Raw genomic sequence first — 19763 nt, forward strand, 5'->3', positions numbered from 1 at the left:
TTTCATTTACCCTACCCAGGTACGTGGGGAGTCATTTGCCTTTTGGGAGGTCTGAGGTCTTCTGCCAGCATTCAGTAGGTGTTCTGTAGGAGTTGTTCCACATGTAGATGTATTTCTGATGTATTTGTGGGGAGGAAGGTGATCTCCACGTCTTACTCTTCCGCCATCTTGAAGATCCTCCTCCTGTAATGCTTTTAAAACCATAAAATAATGTTAAAATAACAATGGAACCAAAATATTTACCAAAAAAAAGTATGTCTTTAGTATGATTCCATTTACAATGTTTTTTAAAATCCCTGTGATTCTTTAAGTACAAGTCTGGGGACCACTGCCTTAAATATTCAAATTCAGGGTCTACAGTAGGGAAGCAGTGAGACCTTGATAATACAATCGGCCTGTTCAGGAGAGGGAGGGACAGGCATATTTGGGTCCTCTGAACACTCACCACCTGTTCTGAGTATTAAGCATAATGAGCCTTGCTTATCTGCAAGGCAGGAGGTAACTATAGGTGTTTAAGGAGGTCCCACTGTGGGGTTTTATTCTGGCTTCCATACTCAGCAAACTAAGAGGGTTATAATCAATTGATGAACTGTGGTTTTGACCTTAGGGGTTGTCAATAGTCTGTATAAAATAAATTCTTGTGGAGAAGACTAACATCAGAAAACCATCTGGAAAGAGCTATGAGCTCTTGTGAGAGAAACCATAGTGCTGACTATGCAGGGACAACTAAAGGATTTAGAAAGATTGGAAGAAGACTTCAAAGGGAGAGGCCACCAGACAACTAGCAACCGCTGAAGGTGCTAACAGTCCCATGATACCAGGAACAGTGTATTTAAAACGATATGGCATCCTCGTTGAAAGGACCGACTTTGAAGTTAGAATTAAGATTAGGTCCTGGCCTCACCACTTACTGTGAGGCCATGAAAATGCTCTTTAACCTCTATAAGCCTCAGCGTCTTGAGCTATGTTATGAGTATGCTAGTATTGAACTCATAGAATTGTCAGCAAGTCACACATATGTGATTTTAGGATTAATTTAGCTAATGTACATAACCTGCTTAGCACACTGCCTGCTATATACTAAGCTCCCAATGAATACTATGAGTTATTGTTTGTTGTATTTATTTGTTAATCAAAAAGCCTTTTATTGACCCTTTCCCAGTATCAGGCACAGGGCTAGGTGCTAGGAGATTCAGTGGTTAGCAAACAATCATGGACCTTGTCTGCCTGTAACTGATAGTCTTGTGAAGGAGGCAGATCTCAAGTAGTAATAGGACTAATATAATTACAAACTTCAGTAACTGTAATGGAGGAAAAGTACAGAGAACAATAACTCTGAGATGATATAATGTGAAAGCTTGATCTAGTTGGTGAGAGTCAGAGGACACTTTGAGAAGAGACATGAAGGTGTTGTAGACGTTGATGAGGCAACGGAGGAAAGGGTTTGGGAGGAGAACATACCAGCTACACAGAACATCTTATGCAAAGCTTCTGAAGTAGGAGGATGCAAGGTGTGATTCTGAAGCTGAAAGAAAGCCAAGGTTGCTAGAGTAGAGATGGAGGAGGAGGCAGAGGCCAGAATGTTCAAAACCTTTCAGGACATAGTAAGGACTTGGTATTATTTTAAGAGCATCAGGAAGCCATTGAATAGGAAAATGTATGAAATAGGGGACCATTGAATAGGAAAATGTATGAACTAGGGAACTGTTGAATAGGAAAATGTATGAACTAGGGAACTGCTGAATAGGAAAATGTATGAACTAGGGAACTGCTGAATAGGAAAATGTATTAAAAATACTTTAAAAATATTATTCTGGCTGCTGTTTAGAGGCAAGATCAAAAGGGCCAAGAAGACTGTTTAGGAGGCAAAAGTGTTTGTATAAAAATAGCTGATAGTTTTTCTAGGAGGGTGGCAGTGGGTAGTGCGGTATCAAGGAAACCTCCTAGTTTTCTAGGTTGTGCCATTAAATAGGGGCTATTTACTGAGACGGGAATCCTAGAACAGGACAGACATTAGTGCCTATTTGTTAGCCAAGTGGAGTTGTCAATTAGGCAACTGGATATCATGATTTTGCCATATTTTGTTAACACTAAGGTGTATATTTTCATATTTTAATGTCTCTAAAATTGAGCTATATCTTATAATCAATGGTATGCCCTAGTTAAATTTCCAGTCTTTTATATTTCTTCGTGGTGTGTAAACTAATGGGGTCATCAACATCTATAATGTCTTAGATTCAACAAAATATGCTAATAATAGCAACAAGGAAGACCACCATAGCATCAATTAGTAGCTCACAAGCACTAATTAACACAAAACTTCTGATCAGTGTACAACAGGAACCACTTACCCTTAGAATATCCAAAATAGTGTAGGAGTGACCAGAAAGAGCAATGACTTCAGGATGACTGTACACTGTTCCACCCACCCATCCAGAAGACAAGTAAGATGGGAGACAAGACAGGAAACTGCCCTCATTATCTAAATAGGATAGAGGCTGTACCAGCATCTGTTAAATGAAGAGCATGATAATAATAGTAATAACACTTAAATAATGCTGGCCATAGACTAGGTGTTCTTCTAAAGACTTTATATCAGCGCATAACAACACTATTATCAACAGTATCAACAGTTTTACTATGATACTGAGCTGGAAAGAAGTTAGCTAACTTGCTTCAGGTCACACAGCTCATAAATGGCAGATCCAGATTCACACCCAAGCAGTGGTCAGCTCTAAAGCCTCTGCTCTCAACCACTGCTGCTACCTCTAATGAAGATAATTAATTACTTGGTGACCTAGGAGCAATAGAGATTTATGGAAATATTGTGTGGGCTTTTGCCAGACCTAGACACATACATCTAAGATCTTCAGAGTTTTACTATGTACATGGCTTGGGGAAGAAGACGTAGGAAGAGCTCTTATTCTTTTGAGTTCTGAGAACTGTATTATTAAATCTAAATGTAATGTGGCAATATTGACTTAGCGACTTAGCAGTATATTAAAAGGAAGGTGCTCTATAAATAACACGTTATCAATATCAGCAACAAAAATTAAATTCCTGTTTTTATCTTGGGATGACATATGTAATAAAACAAAAAGAAGAGGACATGTTTTACAAGCCATATGTCTTCTAAAATGAAAAATGCTTACTTGTAATCAACTTTGATATTATGAAAGGAGGTACAATTATTCCAAAATCATTATGCCTTGTTTATATAAGCTCTAAGTCTCCATTTGTATTACCTTATGGCAAATGGTGGCATTACCAAGACTCTGAGCTGAAAACCTTGAATGTGTGTCTGATACTATAGCTATCACGATATCACATTGTCATGGCAAGTTCAACATTCCACAGACTTCATGTGTTTCTGCTTAAGTCTTCAATCAGGATAAGCCAGGAAGAGAAAGTGGCAGGTCTACATTCACCACTGCTTAGATTTTAGTGTAGGCATTTCATTTTTCCCCAAATGAAAACATTTGCCTTTATGGAAAATAAAATGTTTTATTAAAACTAATAAGCATAGCCCTATTAAATAACATTACTAAGCATCTTGTTTAAGCTAAAAGAAGTAGAAAGATATAAATCTTGAAGAGGAGAGAAATCTAAGTGTAATTTGGTCCTTCACACTAAAAAGGCTGCTATTATTGCTAGATTTTTCTACTTTATTTTATTTTTCTTTATGGTTTCGAAGAGAGAAACTCTGATCTATTTTATTTCCTCGCTTTGTGTGTGAAGGAAAACTTCAGGATTGTATTTAATTTCACTCTATGATTTCTCATAATGTAATTAATTCTGCATCCTCCTTCACAATTCATCCTCCTTCACAAAATGCTGCCGCCTTCACAACTTGAAAAGACCTCTACTGCCTGAGGATCTCCCCTGCTCAACTTCTTGAAGAAGTATGATCAGAGTGAAAAAGTAAAACAGGGTTGACTCTTTAGCACTGCTTTGTAATAGTTCTGGCTTCCTTTCTTCTGTTGACAGATGAGAAAGGATTTAGAATTATTTAAGTGAGATATATCTAATAACTGTTTGCATATCTGAGCATATATGAAGATGTCTGCTGTTTTTAGTTAGAGGGGAATAATTTTGAACTTTTCCTTTTAAAAAGAGGCAGAAAACTCCCTAAGATGTTTATAATTGAAAGATGCAATAACTTTATTTCCTGACTCTCTCATGGTTTTTATTAGTGTTGGAATAATACTAGATGAAAATTAAAACTAACACACTCATGTAGTACTCATGTCTACTCATGTAGACATGGTGCTATAAATTTTTATATATCCCTTATATCACTTAATCCTAACAATAACCCTATGATGTCAGTATTATCACCAGGAGATAAATGTGATTCATCTAATATTTCATAGCCTGTTAATGGTGGTTCAAGAATTAAAACCCAGGTCTGTTTGTATCAATCAGGATCCAGTTAGAAACTAAAACTACATGGTGATTTGAGCAGGAAAAGATTAGTATAAAGAATTATTAACTATGATCGTGATTAAATAAGATTGGCTACTAAGGGTAAAAAAACCCTAAAGAATTGAGAAGAGCAGATATAGGGAGTGGCGCTAACCCTCGGTCTGAGGCAGAGCACTTAAGGAAAGAACAAATTTTAAAGAGTGCCCCTTACCCTCTCCCTTTACCCTGGGATCCAGCTCTTCTTGGAGAGGACACAACTATGACCCAGTGAGTGGCAGAGACGTTTGCTGAGGTAGCATGCTAGTGGAACTCCCAGGGAAGCCACTCTCTGGGGTTCTGGGGAAACTTCCCATAAGGAGGTGTCTCAGTGTGGAACTCATGCAAGGGAAGTTGGTGCCTCACGGAACGTGCTAGCAAGCTCCCAGAGTGTGAGTCAGGGGAGCCCTGTGGGGTGCCAAGCAACATGGCCGAGAAGGTGCCCTGCACTGCTGGTCCCTTTGCATGGTAGGAGCTATCAGAGAAAATCCCCCGGAACCAGGAAGAGCCTCTTTGTCCTCTAGTTTCCTACCTTACCCTCTATGAAGGATGCTTAAAAATTTCCCATATGGCAAGGGAGAAATATTCTAGTCTCACAAGTAGGACAATGAAGGGTGGATTTAGGGTGAGGCAATAGATGGTTACTACCCACCAACAAATCTGCTTTCTTAATCATTTAACCATTATGTTGTACTGCCTTATGCTTACCACAAAATATGATATTTGAAAAAATAAAGGGGAAAAAAAGGAAGGAAGGTAGAGGTAGGCAGAAAAAGATAAACAATGTAACAGGATTATAAATGAAGATTTACATCAGTATCTCTCTTTTCTTTGAAATGTTTCTAGGTAGAGTCACTTTGAATTAATTGCTCAGGAGACTGCCTTATTAAATTTTAAGACATTGGCTTATCAACCAAAAACTGAAGACACAAACTGCAGGCCCAAGGGCCATAACCAAAGATTTTTCACTCTACAATTCAAATTATTTTTTAATCCCAGCTTTCTCATCTACTAGTTAATGCAGGTCCTGTTCACTTGACAAACATTTGTTTGCAAATAAGAGCTTCTCCTCAGATAATCCAAATCCTAATTGCATCATTTACAGACTATAAGATTTAGGCAAGTTATTTAATTTCTTTGGGCCTCCAATTCCTCATGTAAAATGATGATAACAGTATCTACCTTACAGATGTATTATGAAAATTAAGTGTGTTAATATTCAAAAGCACTTGGGACCATTTCTTGCATATAGTAAGCACTATATAAATATTTGTATAGATGTTATTATATTTTCTTAAAGACCATAGCCTAAGAATATGTATTCTTTCAGTAGTTCCAGTTTATGGAACTCTTCATTTAATCAACATTTTTGTCAGATTATTCTGATTTCATTGTTTAATGGCAATTTAAAAAATATGATTACATTATAGTATGTATAATGTGAATGCTGTTAGTTGGTTATCTTACTTTGTCCTACAGCTATTAACAACAGTGCTTTAAACTGATAGTGTTTGAAGATTCTAATAGCAAGCCCTTAATCCTTAATTTTTGCTATGAATTATCTGAACGGTAAGATTTTTGGTGAAGTACTTTTGGCTAAAGAAAACTATGTTGTCAGCATAACCATTAGCATTCAAATTATTCAATAGTTTTAAATTTACATCCCTTAAAAGAAGCACATTAGAAATTTTGTAAAAATGTCTAAAATTAAAAACAAATTAATGTTCTTTTTTTTTTTACAGAAGACCATGCAAAATACTCTGATATCATCAAGAAGTCCAATGCAATTGAAATGTTATTTACACTCTACCCTCCTCAAGGTGCCCATGTGCGTACTAATATGAGGCTTAGATCAACTTGGCTAAGACCCATAGTAAATGGGGAAGAAGGATATAAGTATATAGGTAAGATGCTGAACCTTATAATTTCCTTTCATAATAAGGCAGAAATGACCTTGTACTTTATAAAACCCTTATCCATCACTTAGATGATATGGGATGATAGGCCTTGTAGAATATTCCCTTTTCTTCTTGAGTATTATGCTTGCAATTTTAAAAGTGGCTGATTTATACTTTGGTGACTCCATTAAAATAGTGGAAACACTGTGTTTATCCATTTATCTGATGATGGATATTTGGCTTGTTTTTTTAAAAAAAGTGATACTACAAGGAAAGCTGCTACGAACATTCATGTACTGGACTGTGTATAGACATATGTTTGCATTTCTCTTGACTAAACTGTTTTCCAGCATGGTTAAACCATTTCATATTCCCCATCAGTAGAAATATGAGAGTTGCATTTGTTCCATAGCTATATCGATACTAAGTGTAATCAGTTTTTCTAATTTTAGCCATTCTAAGAGATAGCGTTGGTATTCCATTGTGGTTTTAATTTGCATTTCTCTAGTAGACAGTGATATACAGCATATTTTCATGTATTTGTCATTTGTGTATCTTCTTTGGTGAAATGTCTGTTCAAATTTTTGGCCATTTTTATATTTTTTGCTGTTGTTTTAAGCATTGAGAGTCCTTTAGATATTCTGAATATAAATTCTTTAACATATATATTCTTTGCAAATATTTTCTCCCAATCTGTGGCTTGTCTTTTCTTTCTCTTAATAATATCTTCTTAAGAGCAGAAGATTTTAATTTTGATGAAGTCCAGTTTACCACTGTATTCTTTTATGGCTCACATTTTTACTGTCATATCCAAGAAATATTGGTTAGACCTCTGGTCACAAGGTTTTCTTCTAGAAATTTTATAGTTTTAAATTTTATATTTCAGTGTATAATTTGTTTTGAGCTCTATTTTGTACATGACTCAAGGTTGAAGTTTTGTCTTTTTTCTAACATATTGATACCCAAATGTGCTAGCACTATTTGTTTAAAAGACTATCCTTCTATGCATTAACTTTGTATTTTGGAAAACCAAATAGTCCAAAGAAAATATATAGATGGCAAATAAGCACATGAAAATATGACCAATATTATTAGTCATTAGGAAAATACAAATAAAAACCATAATGTCATACCACTACTCATCTATTAGAATGACTAAAATAAAATTTAAAAATCTGACAATACCAAATCTGGCAAGAATGTAGAAAAACTGGAACATTCATATATTGCTGGTGGAAATACTAAATTGTACAACCCATTTCTAAAGATTTTGATACTTTCTTATAAATTAATATGCTCTAACCATAAAGCCTAGCCTTTCTACTCCTAGGTAATTACCTAAGAGGATTGAAAGTATTTGTTTACACAAAAACCTATATATAAATATATGTAGCTGCTTAATCATAATTGCCAAGGGCTGGAAAAACACAAATGTTCTTCAACTGGTGAATGGATAATCAAAATTTGTTAACATTTGTACAGTGAAATAGTATCCAGCAATAAAGAGGAATGAGTTACTGATACAATAACATGGATGAATTTCAAATGCATTATGTTAAGTGAAAGAAGCCAAACTCAAAGGCTATAATTTGATTCCATTTAAATGACACTTTGGAAAAGCAAAACTAGTAGGACAGAGTCAGCCCTGTGATTGTCAGGGGTTAATGCTGGTGGGAGGGTTTAACTACAGAGAGGTTGCATGAGGGAGTTCTTAGGGTGATGAAACTGTTCTGCATAGCTAAAACGAACTGTATGCCAAAAAGAATGAATTTTACTGAAAGTAAAAATTTTAAAATAAACACAAAATAAAAAGAGAGAAGAATTTAAGAATGGCAAACAAATCCAAAAATGATGCGCACTGCTATTAGTCATTAGGGAGATGTAAATTAAACACAGTAGGATACCACTGCACACCTACCTTAAGGGCTAAATTAAAAAGTCAGAACACACCAAGTGCAGCAACTGGAACACTAATATCCTGCCAATGCAAATGTAAAATTTTAAAAACACTATGCAAAATGGTTTGACATTTTCTTAAAAAGTTATAGATACACTTACTATATGACTCAGCCATACCACTCCTAGATATTTGTCCATAAGAAAAGAAATTATATGTACATACAGGGACTTGTACATGAATATTCATAGATTCTTTTTTTGTTAAAGACCCAAACTAGAAACAACTCAAATGCCCATCCACAGGTGAAAGGATAAACAAATTGTGATATATCCATGCAGAATACTACTCATCACTATAAAAGAACAAACTATTGACAGTATATAATACATATAACAAACAATATGGCTGAATCTCACATGAATTATGCTGAAAAAGGTTAGACAAAAAAAGAGTACAAGAGTATGATTCCATTTATATAGAAGTCTAGAAGTTGCAAGCTAACTAGGCCTGTGACAGAATCAGATCTGCGGTTACCTGGGACGGAGGTGGCAAATAGGAGTGAGACATGATGGATTACAAAATTTGAGGGATGATGTCAATAGAAATGTTTATTAACTTGATTGCGGTGATAGGTGATGGTTCCATGGATATAAACATATGTCAAAATTCATCAAATTATACACTTTAAGTACATGTAGTTTTTAATTTACACTTCAATAAAGCTGTAAAAATAAAGTTGAAAACATAAATTTAAACAACCAAGATAGTTAAATTTGTATTTTGGGACTTTTTTTGAAAGATGACTTCTCTTTAAGTTTAAAACTAGCATATTAGAACTCATCTGGAGAGTCACAAATTTAATGCAGTCTCATTTGGCTTGTGCATATAAAGATCTATTTAAGTGCTCAGTTCTGAAAGATAGCCTGGAGGAAGAAGTGGGAAAGAAAGAGAAATAAAATTATGAAAAAGGAAGTTGAAGGCTTTAGGTTCTATAAGATGAACCAAGACCCTGATTGCAATTTATTTTCTCTTTGCAATTTTTCCCCTGAAAGTAAACCTATCATTCTAAAAGATTTGTGTTCATTGTCTACAGCCCATTTGTGAACATTTGGTCCAAATAAAACAAATAGAAAGGAAATACAGAAGTGGCCTTATAAGTTGAGGACTCCATCTTCTGAGGTTTTATGCTTTCTTTCTCCTTTTTAGTAGGTGGCCAGGGCCTTGCATCTTTTTGAATTACAGTGGTTATTAAATTGATTGACAAGAGAGTTTGCAGCATTTGCCTTGAAAAAGATTAGTCTATTAGAGAAGTGCTTTCTGAAACTCAGTTTTTTTGTTGTTTTTTTTACATCTTTATTGGAGTATAATTGCTTAACAATGGTGTGTTAGTTTCTGCTTTATAACAAAATTAATCAGTTATACATATACATATGTTCCCATATCCCCTCCCTCTTGCGTCTCCCTCCCACTGAAACTCAGTTAACTCCTTAACTATAAACATTTTAGGGAAGATAGCTCTGGGAATTTATTACATGTTCCAATATTAATACTCCACAATGTAGGCACTCCTGTTTATTGATTTCACTCTGTAGATTTAGAGATGTATCATCAGCAAGAACTGAAGCGTAGTTAACAGAGTTACTAAATGCTCTGTAAATGGCATGGACTACTAACAAAGTATGTAGTATTAAGACCATACATACTCTAAAAATATTTCATATATCCATATTTTATATCCCAGAATTCCTAGCACAGTGGCTTGAATGTAACTGGAATGCTGAATATGTCATAATTTCAAATTGCTTAATAGGCACAAAGTATTTCTTCTGAATCATAATTTTGTAATCTTAGACCATCAATGAAGTTAAAAAAAAAAAGTCTTTAAATTTTTTTCCAGGAGCATAGTCTTGTCAACCCTGTTTTCGGAAAGGTTATTTGGAGGGCTAGTCTTTTAATATGTCTTTGGCTATCTCTCCTTATGAGTTGTCTGTCTTTGAGCTCCCCTGATATAATGGCCTATCACAGGTACACTGAACTTGTTCCTCTCCTTCATTAAGTTTTTGTGACTTTGGTGAATTTCCAGCCTGGAAGCTGTAGATTACATTAATGAGCTCTTGGAATTCTAATGGGAATACCTTGAAAGGGGTACGTTAGCCATTGTCTTTCAGGGAAATAATTTAGGGAATACAAATGAATGACTAAACTACTTTCTCAAACCAATGGTCCATTCTTAACTGAACTCATATTGTTATATTAATGTAAACTTTCTAATTAGTTCAGATTCTGAGTAATGAGCAAAGACCTCTAGTTCTATTTCTTTTTCATGCATCATTTTGAGCCCTTATATAGTAAATTTTACTTACCTTTATAACATATGGTTATTTAAGTTGTATAATTAATACTGGAACCTGATTTCCTGGCCTAATCACTATTATGTTAACTATTACGAGTACAAGGTATCTTTTTATGCCCTTCAGTTTATTCCGCTGCCTTCAGGCAAGACCTGATATACATCAGCCAAATGGGAATCTGTCCCACCTTTAAAGACTGTGGCAATTACTCAGTCGTCCTTGACAGCTCAGAATTTTCTACTTTGCAACATGACTTTCTTTTCTTATGTATCCTTTATTGCAGTTGTAACTGTTTCACTCTCCACAAAATAAAGGCTATGCCTACATGATTAAGATCTTTTCTTTTTTCTAAAAATATTCCTTTTAAAATATTATTCCTCAGACGTCCTCTTTCTAATCCTTAATGTCTTTTGGCACTTCTCTCTAAACATTTCCCATATTTTCTCATTTGTTTTAAGTGATGGAACTTAGACTAATATATAGTAATCCAATAAGTCTGATTTATTATGAATATAATCCTAGCTACTACATGTTCTGCTCATATCGTTGTGCTTTTTTAGACCTTTACACATCTCTGCATTTACTTGGATTTCTATCCATCATTTTTAATCTCCTTTTTATGACATATTTCTTGTAGCTATTTGATATATGTGTAATTTATTTTGCCTTCTTAAATTTCCTACCCTGACTTCTCCTGATTTTCCTTAACTTATTTAGAATATGGACATTTATTACTCTTGTCAAAATTCAGTTGACAATGTTGAACCCATTCTTTGAGGTGTTCTATAAGATTATTATATAATGGAAAACCCAAATAAATCCTGATTCGAAAGGAGCTCCATATATATATATATATATATATATATATATATATATAAACATCTTTATTGGACTATAATTGCTTTACAATGGTGTGGGAATTTCTGCTTTATAACAAAGTGAATCAGTTATACATATACATATGTTTCCATATCTCTTCCCTCTTGCATCTCCCTCCCTCCCACCCTCCCTATCACAACCCTCTAGGTGGTCACAGAGCACGGAGCTGATCTCCCTGTGCTATGCGGCTGCTTCCCACTAGCTATCTATTTTACGTTTGGTAGTGTATGTATGTCCATGCCACTCTCTCCCTTTGTCCCAGCTTACCCTTCCCCCTCCCCATATCCTCAAGTCCATTCTTTAGTAGGTATGTGTCTTTATTCCCGTCCTGGCCCTAGGTTCTTCATGACCTTTTTTTTTTTTTTTCTTAGATTCCATATATATGTGTTAGCATACAGTATTTGTTTTTCTCTTTCTGACTTACTTCACTCTGTAGGACAGACTCTAGGTCCATTCACCTCACTACAAATAACTCAGTTTCGTTTCCTTTTATGGTGGAGTAATATTCCATTGTATATATGTGTCACATCTTCTTTATCCATTCATCTGTTGATGGACAGTTAGGTTGCTTCCATGTCCTGGCTATTGTAAATAGAGCCGCAATGAACATTTTGGTATATGACTCTTTTTGAATTATGGTTTTCTCAGGATATATGATCAGGACTGGGATTGCTGGGTCGTATGGTAGTTCTATTTTTACTTTTTTAAGGAATGTCCATACTGTTCTCCATAGTGGCTGTATCAATTTACATTCCCACCAACAGTGCAAGAGGGTTCCCTTTTCTCCACACCCTCTCCCGCATTTATTGCTTGTAGATTTTTTGATGATGGCCATTCTGACTGGTGTGAGGTGATACCTCATTGTAGTTTTGATTTGCATTTCTCTAATGATTAGTGATGTTGAGTATCCTTTCATGTGTTTGTTGGCAATCTGTATATCTTCTTTGGAGAAATGTCTATTTAGCTCTTCTGGACATTGTTGGATTGGGTTGTTTGTTTTTTCAGTATTGAGCTGCATGAGTTGCTTGTATGTTTTGGAGATTAATCCTTTGTCAGTTGCTTCCTTTGCAAATATTTTCTCCCATTCTGAGTGTTGTCTTTTCGTCTTGTTTATGGTTTCCTTTGCTGTGCAAAAGCATTTAAGTTTCATTAGGTCCCATTTGTTTATTTTTGGTTTTATTTCCATTTCTCTAGGTGCTGGGTCAAAAAGGATCTTGCTGTGATTTATGTCATAGAGTGTTCTGCCTATGTTTTCCTCTAAGAGTTTGATAGTGTCAGGCCTTACATTTAGGTCTTTAATCCATTTTGAGTTTATTTTGGGGTATGGTGTTAAGGAGTATTCTAATTTCATACTTTTCCATGTACCTGTCCAATTTTCCCAGCACCACTCATTGAAGAAGCTGTCTTTTCTCCACTGTATATTCTTGCCTCCTTTATCAAAGATAAGGTGACCATATGTGCATGGTTTATCTCTGGGCTTTCTATCCTGTTCCATTGATCTATATTTCTGTTTTTGTGTCTTAATTACTGTAGCTTTGCAGTACAGTCTGAAATCAGGGAGCCTGATTCCTCCAGCTCCATTTTTCTTTCTCAAGATTGCTTTGGCTATTCAGGGTCTTTTGTGTTTCCATACAAACTGTGACATTTTTCTTCTAGTTCTGTGAAAAATGCCAGTGGTAGTTTGATAGGGATTGCATTGGATCAGTAGATTGCTTTGGGTAGTAGAATCATTTTAACAATGTTGATTCTTCCAATCCAAGAACATGGTATATCTCTCCATCTATTTGTATCATCTTTAATTTCTTTCATCAGTGTCTTATAATTTTCTGCATACAGGTCTTTTGTCTCCTTAGATAGGTTTATTCCTAGATATTTTATTCTTTTTGTTGCAGTGGTAAATGGGAGTGCTTCTTAATTTCTCTTTCATATTTTTCATCATTAGTGTAGGAATGCTAGAGATTTCTGTGCATTAATTTTGTATCCTGCTACTTTACCAAATTCATTGATTAGCTCTAGTAGTTTTCTGGTAGCATCTTTAGGATTCTCTATGTATAGTATCATGTCATCTGCAAACAGTGACAGCTTTACTTCTTCTTTTCCAATTTGGATTCCTTTTATTTCTTTTTCTTCTCTGATTGCTGTGGCTAAACTTCCAAAACTATGTTGAATAATAGTGGTGAGAGTGGGCAACCTTGTCTTGTTCCTGATCTTAGTGGAAATGGTTTCAGTTTTTCACCATGGAGGATGATGTTGGCTGTGGGTTTGTCATATAGGGCCTTTATTATGTTGAGGAAACATCCCTCTATGCCTACTTTTTTTTTTTTATCATAAATGGGTGTTGAATTTTGTCGTAAGCTTTCTCTACATGTATTGAGATGATCATATGGTTTTGTTTGTTTGTTTGTTTTGTTTTTTGTTTATGCGGTACGCGGGCCTCTCACTGCTGTGGCCTCTCCCCATTGTGGAGCACAGGCTCTGGACACGCAGGCCCAGCAGCCATGGCTCATGGGCCCAGCCGCTCCCCGGCATGTGGGATCCTTCTGGACCGGGGCATGAACCCATGTCCCCTGCATTGGCAGGCGGACTCTCAACCACTGCGCCACCAGGGAAGCCCGATCATATGGTTTTTGTTCTTCAATTTGTTAATATCGTGTATCATATTAATTGATTTGTGTATATTGAAGAATCCTTGCATTCCTGGGATAAACCCCACTTGATCATGGTGTATGATCCTTTTAATGTGCTGTTGGATTCTGTTTGCTAGTATTTTGTTGAGGATTTTTGCATCTATGTTCATCAGTGATATTGGCCTGTAGTTTTCTTTCTTTGTGACATCTTTGTTTGGGTTTGGTATCAGGGTGATGGTGGCCTCGTAGAATGAGTTTGGGAGTGTTCCTTCCTCTGCTATATTTTGGAAAAGTTTGAGAAGGATAGGTGTTGCCTCGTCTCTAAATGTTTGACAGAATTCGCCTGTGAAGCCATCTGGTCCTGGGCTTTTGTTTCTTGGAAGAATTTTAATCCCAGTTTTAATTTCAGTGCTTGTGATTGCACTGTTCATATTTTCTCTTTCTTCCTGGTTCACTCTCAGAAGGTTGTACATTTCTAAGAATTTGTCCATTTCTTTCAGGTTGTCCATTTTATTGGCATAGAGTTGCTTGTAGTAATCTCTCATGATCCTTTGTATTTCTGCAGTGTCAGTTATTCTCCTTTTTCATTTCTAATTCTATTGATTTGAGTCTTCTCCCTGTTTTTCTTGATCAGTCTGCCTAATGGTTTATCAATTTTGTTTATCTACTCAAAGAACCAGCTTTAATTTTATTGAGCTTTGCTATCGTTTCCTTCATTTCTTTTTCATTTATTGCTGTTCTGATCTTTATGATTTCTTTCCTTCTGCTAACTTTGGGGTTTTTATGTTCTTCTTTCTCTAATTGTGTTGGGTGTACGGTTAGGTTGTTTTTTTTTGAGATGTTTCTTATTTCTTAAGGTAGGATTGTATTGCTATAAACTTCCCTCTTAGAACTACCTTTGCTGCATCCCATAGGTTTTGGGTTGTTGTGTTATCATTGTCATTTGTTTCTAGGTGTTTTTTGATTTCCTCTTTGATTTCTTCAGTGATCTCTTGGTTATTAAGTAGTATTTTGTTTAGCCTCCATGTGTTTGTATTTTTTACAGATTTTTTCCTGTAATTGATATCTAGTCTCATAGCATTGTGGGCAGAAAAGATCCTTGATACGATTTCAATTTTCTTAAATTTACCAAGGCTTGATTTTTGACTCAGGTATATTCTGTCCTGGAGGATGTTCCATGAGTACTTGAGAAGAATGTGTATTTTGTTGTTTTTGGATGGAATGTCCGATAAATATCAATTAGGTCCATCTTGTTTAATGTATCACTTAAAGCTTATGTTTCCTTATTTATTTTCATTTTGGATGATCTGCCCATTGGTGAAAGTGGGGTGTAAAAGTCCCCAAGTATGATTGTGTTACTGTCGATATCCCATTTTATGTCTGTTAGTATCTGCCTTATGTATTGAGGTGCTCCTATGTTGGGTGCATAAATATTTATAATTGTTATATCTTCTTCTTGGATTGATCCCTTGATCATTATGTAGTGTCCTTCTTTGTCTCTTGTAATAGTCTTTATTGTAAAGTCTATTTTGTCTGATATGAGAACTGCTACTCCAGCATTTTTTTGATTTCCATTTGCATCGAATATCTTTTTCCATCCCCTCACTTTCAGTCTGTATGTGTCCCTAGATCTGAAGTGGGTCTCTTGTAGACAGCATATAATGGGTCTTGTTTTTGTATCCATTCAGCCAGTCTATGTCTTTTGGTGGGAGCATTTAATCCATTTACATTTAAGGTAATTATCTATATGTATGTTCCTATTACCATTTTCTTAATTGTTTTGGGTTTCTTATTGTAGGTCTTTTCCTTCTCTTGTGTTTCCTGCCTAGAGAAGTTCCTTTAGCATTTTTAAAAATTTTTTATTTATTTTTATTCATTTATTTTTTGCGGTACACAGGCCTCTCACTGTTGTGGCCTCTACCGTTGCGGAGCGCAGGCTCAGTGGCCATGGCTCACAGGCCCAGCTGCTCTGCGGCATGTGAGATCCTCCCGTACCGGGGCACGAACCCGTGTCCCCTGCATCAGCAGGTGGACTCTCAACCACTGCACCACCAGGGAAGCCCCCTTTAGCATTTTTCGTAAAGCTAGTTTGGTGGTGCTGAATTCTGTTAGCTTTCACTTGTCTGTAAAGTTTTTAATTTCTCCATCCAATCTGAATGAGATCCTTGCAGGGTAATGTTGGTTGTAAGTTTTTCTCCTTCATCACTTTAAAAATGTCCTGCCACTCCCTTCTGGCTTGCAGAGTTTCTGCTGAAAGATCAGCTGTTAACCTTATAGGGGTTCCCTTGTGTGTTATTTGTTGTTTTTCCCTTGCTGCTGTTAATATTTTTTCTTTTTATTTAATTTTTGGTAGTTTGATTAATATGTGTTTTGGCATGTTTCTCCTTGGATTTATACTGTATGGGACTCTCTGTGCTTCCTGGACTTGATTAACTATTTCCTTTCCCATATTAGGGAAGTTTTCAACTAGAATCTCTTCAAATATTTTCTCAGTCCCTTTCTTTTTCTCTTCTTCTTCTGGGACCCCTATCATTCGAATGTTGGTGCATTTAATGTTGTCCCAGAGGTCTCTGAGACTGTCCTCAATTCTTTTTTCTTTATTCTGCTGTGCAGTAGCTATTTCCACTATTTTATCTTCCACTCACTTATCCGGTCTTCTGGCTGAGTTATTCTGCTATTGATCCCTTCTAGAGAATTTTTAATTTCATTTATTGTGTTGTTCATCACTGTTTGTTTGCTCTTTAGTTCCTGTATGTCCTTGTTAAACATTTCTTGTATTTTCTCCATTCTATTTCCAAGATTTTGGATCATGCTTACTACCATTATTCTGAATTCTTTTTCAGGTAGACTGCCTATTTCCTCTTCATTTGTTTGGTCTGGTAGCTTTTTACCTTGCTCCTTCATCTGCTGTGTGTTTCTCTGTCTTCTCATTTTGCTTAACTTACTGTGTTTGGGGTTCCCTTTTCGCAGGCTGTAGGTTTGTAGTTCCTGTTGCTTTTGGTGTCTGCCCCCAGTGACTAAGGTTGCTTCAGTGGGTTGTGTAGGCTTCTTGGTGGAAGGGACTAGTGACTGTGTTCTGGTGGATGAGGCTGTATCTTGTCTTTCTGGTGGGCAGGTCCATGTCTGGTGGTGTGTTTTGAGTTGTCTGTGGCCTTATTTTGATTTTAGGCAACATCTCTGCTAATGGATGGTGTTGTGTTCCTGTCTTGCTAGTTGTTTGGCATAGGGTGTCCAGCACTGTAGCTTGCTGGTCGTTGAATGGAGCTGGGTCTTGGCCTTGAGATGGAGATCTCTGGGAGATTTTTGCCATTTGATATTACGTGGACCTGGGAGGTCTCTTGTGGACCAGTGTCCTGAAGTTGGCTCTCCCACCTCAGAGGCCCAGCCCTGACTCCTGGCTGGAGCACCAAGAGCCTTTCATCCACACGGCTGAGAATAAAAGGGAGGAAAAATGAAAGAAAGAAAGAAAGAAAGAAAGAAAGAAGGAAAGAAAGAAAGAAAGAAAGAAAGAAAGAAAGAAAGAAAGAAAGAATAAAATAAAATAAAATAGTAAAATAAAATAAAATAAAGTTATTAAAAGAAAAAAGAAAAAATAATTATTAAGAAAAAGTTTTTAAAAGGTAATAAAAAAGAAAAAATCTGACAGACAGAACCCTAAGACCAATGGTAAAAGTAAAGCTCTGAAGACAAAATCACACACAGAAGCCTACACATACACAGTCACAAAAAGGGAAAAAAGGAAAAATATATATATATCATTCCTCCCAAAGTCCACCTCCTCAATTTGGGTAGATTTGTTGCCGGTTCAGGTATTCCACAGATGCAGGTACATCAAGTTGATTGTGGGGATTTAATCCACTGCTCCTGCGGCTGCTGGGAGAGATTTCCCTTTCTCTTCTTTGGTCACACAGCTCCTGGGGTTCAGCTTTGGATTTGGCCCTGCCTCTGCATGTAGGTAGCCTGAGGGCATCTGTTCCCGCTCAGACAGGACGGGGTTAAAGGAGCAGGTGATTGGAGGGCTCTGGCTCACTCAGGCCGGGGGGAGGGAGGGGCACGGATGCGGGGCGAGCCTACAGCGGCAAAGACCAGCATGACGTTGCAACAGCCTGTGGCAAGCTGTGTGTTCTCCTGGGGAAGTTGTCCCTGGATCATGGGACCCTGGCAGTGGTGGGCTGCACAGGCTCCCGGGAGGGGAGGTGTCGATAGTGACCCGTGCTTGCTCACAGGCTTCTTAGTGGCGGCAGCAGCAGCGGCCTTAGTGTCTCATGCCCTTCTCTGGTGTCCGCGCTGATAGCCATGACTCGCACCCGTCTCTGGAGCTCCTTTAAGCAGCACGCTTAATCCCCTCTCCTCGCGCACCAGGAAACAATGGTCTCTTGCCTCTTAGGCAGTTCCAGACTTTTTCCCAGACTCCCTCCCAGCTAGCTGGGGCGCACTAGCCCCCTTCAGACTGTGTTCGTGCAGGCAACCCCAGTCCTCTCCCTGGGATCCGACCTCCGAAGCCCGAGCCTCAGCTCCCAGCCCCCGCCCACCCTGGCGGGTGAGCAGACAAGCCTCTCGGGCTGGTGAGTGCTGGTCGGCACCGATCCGCTGTGCAGGAATCTCTCCACTTTGCCCTCCGCACCCCTGTGGCTGCGCTCTCCTCCGCGGCTCCGAAGCTTTCCCCCTCTGCCTCCCACAGTCTCCGCTCGTGAAGGGGCTTAGTAGTGTGTGGAAACGTTTCCTCCTTCACGGCTCCCTCCCACTGGTGCAGGTCCCGTCCCTATTCTTTTGTCTCTGTTTATTCTTTTTTCTTTTGCCCTACCCAGGTACATGGGGAGTTTCTTGCCTTTTGGGAGGTCTGAGGTCTTCTGCCAGCGTTCAGTAGGTGTTCTGTAGGAGTTGTTCCAAATGTAGATGTATTTCTGATGTATTTGTGGAGAGGAAGGTGATCTCCGCGTCTTAGTCTTCTGTCATCTTGAAGCTCCTCCTTCCATATATTTTATATCTCTTATGTCTGCTCAAACATAGGAAATTGTCTATTATTATTTGGATAAGTTTTAATGTACTGTGGCTAGTTCAATGTTGCAATTTACCTATAGAGGTAAATCTTCTTGCTTGAGGAGAATAATGTAGTCCCTTGAAATTTTTCAAGTCAACTGAACTGGAAAAATTGTTTTGGTGTATACCCATTGATCTCCCTTTACCAACTATAAACTCCCAGCAACCTCTACTTTCATATTCTTTAATGTCTCATATTCTTTAATGTCCCTTTGATTTTCTTCATTAAGGGCAAATGATGTGAATGTGTTTTTGTGATAAGTGTAATTGCTGCTAGGAAAAGTGTCATTTTATTTTTATATGGCTCAGTTGGTTAAAACTTTCAACAGTTAGTACACTCACAAGAATAATCCAACGGAAAGGTAAAAATGAATGCTATATTGTATCTGGTTAAAGTTTTTTTTAACTATTGTCAGATTACTAAAAATTCTTTAGGATGATGAAATAGATCTTCTTCATTTTGTTCTTTGCAACTTCCATTTTTTTTCTTGGGCTTCAGTGGTAAAATCAGAGATGTGTTTCCCATTCCCTCAACCCCAGTTTTACCAAGCAGGTTGGAAGCATTGAAGAGGCAGACATTAAGCTAAGGCATCAGATCCGTAAGTTA

The 19763-nt window shown here is 37.2% G+C and overlaps 1 protein-coding gene across 1 annotated transcript in view; it reads left to right on the top strand.

Moving 5' to 3' along the window:
- The window catches only part of IQCM (IQ motif containing M), a gene marked incomplete at both ends in the record, with an annotated part of 432498 nt that overhangs the window by 340865 nt on the left and 71870 nt on the right, over positions 1-19763 (top strand). The window contains one exon of the mRNA XM_079697111.1: positions 6204-6365. Coding sequence (XP_079553237.1) covers positions 6204-6365 — 162 coding nt within the window. The remainder of the gene's footprint in view (positions 1-6203; positions 6366-19763) is intronic.

The sequence above is a fragment of the Hyperoodon ampullatus genome (assembly GCF_949752795.1).
Source record: "Hyperoodon ampullatus genome assembly, chromosome: 1".
Classification (NCBI taxonomy): Eukaryota; Metazoa; Chordata; class Mammalia; order Artiodactyla; family Ziphiidae; genus Hyperoodon; species Hyperoodon ampullatus.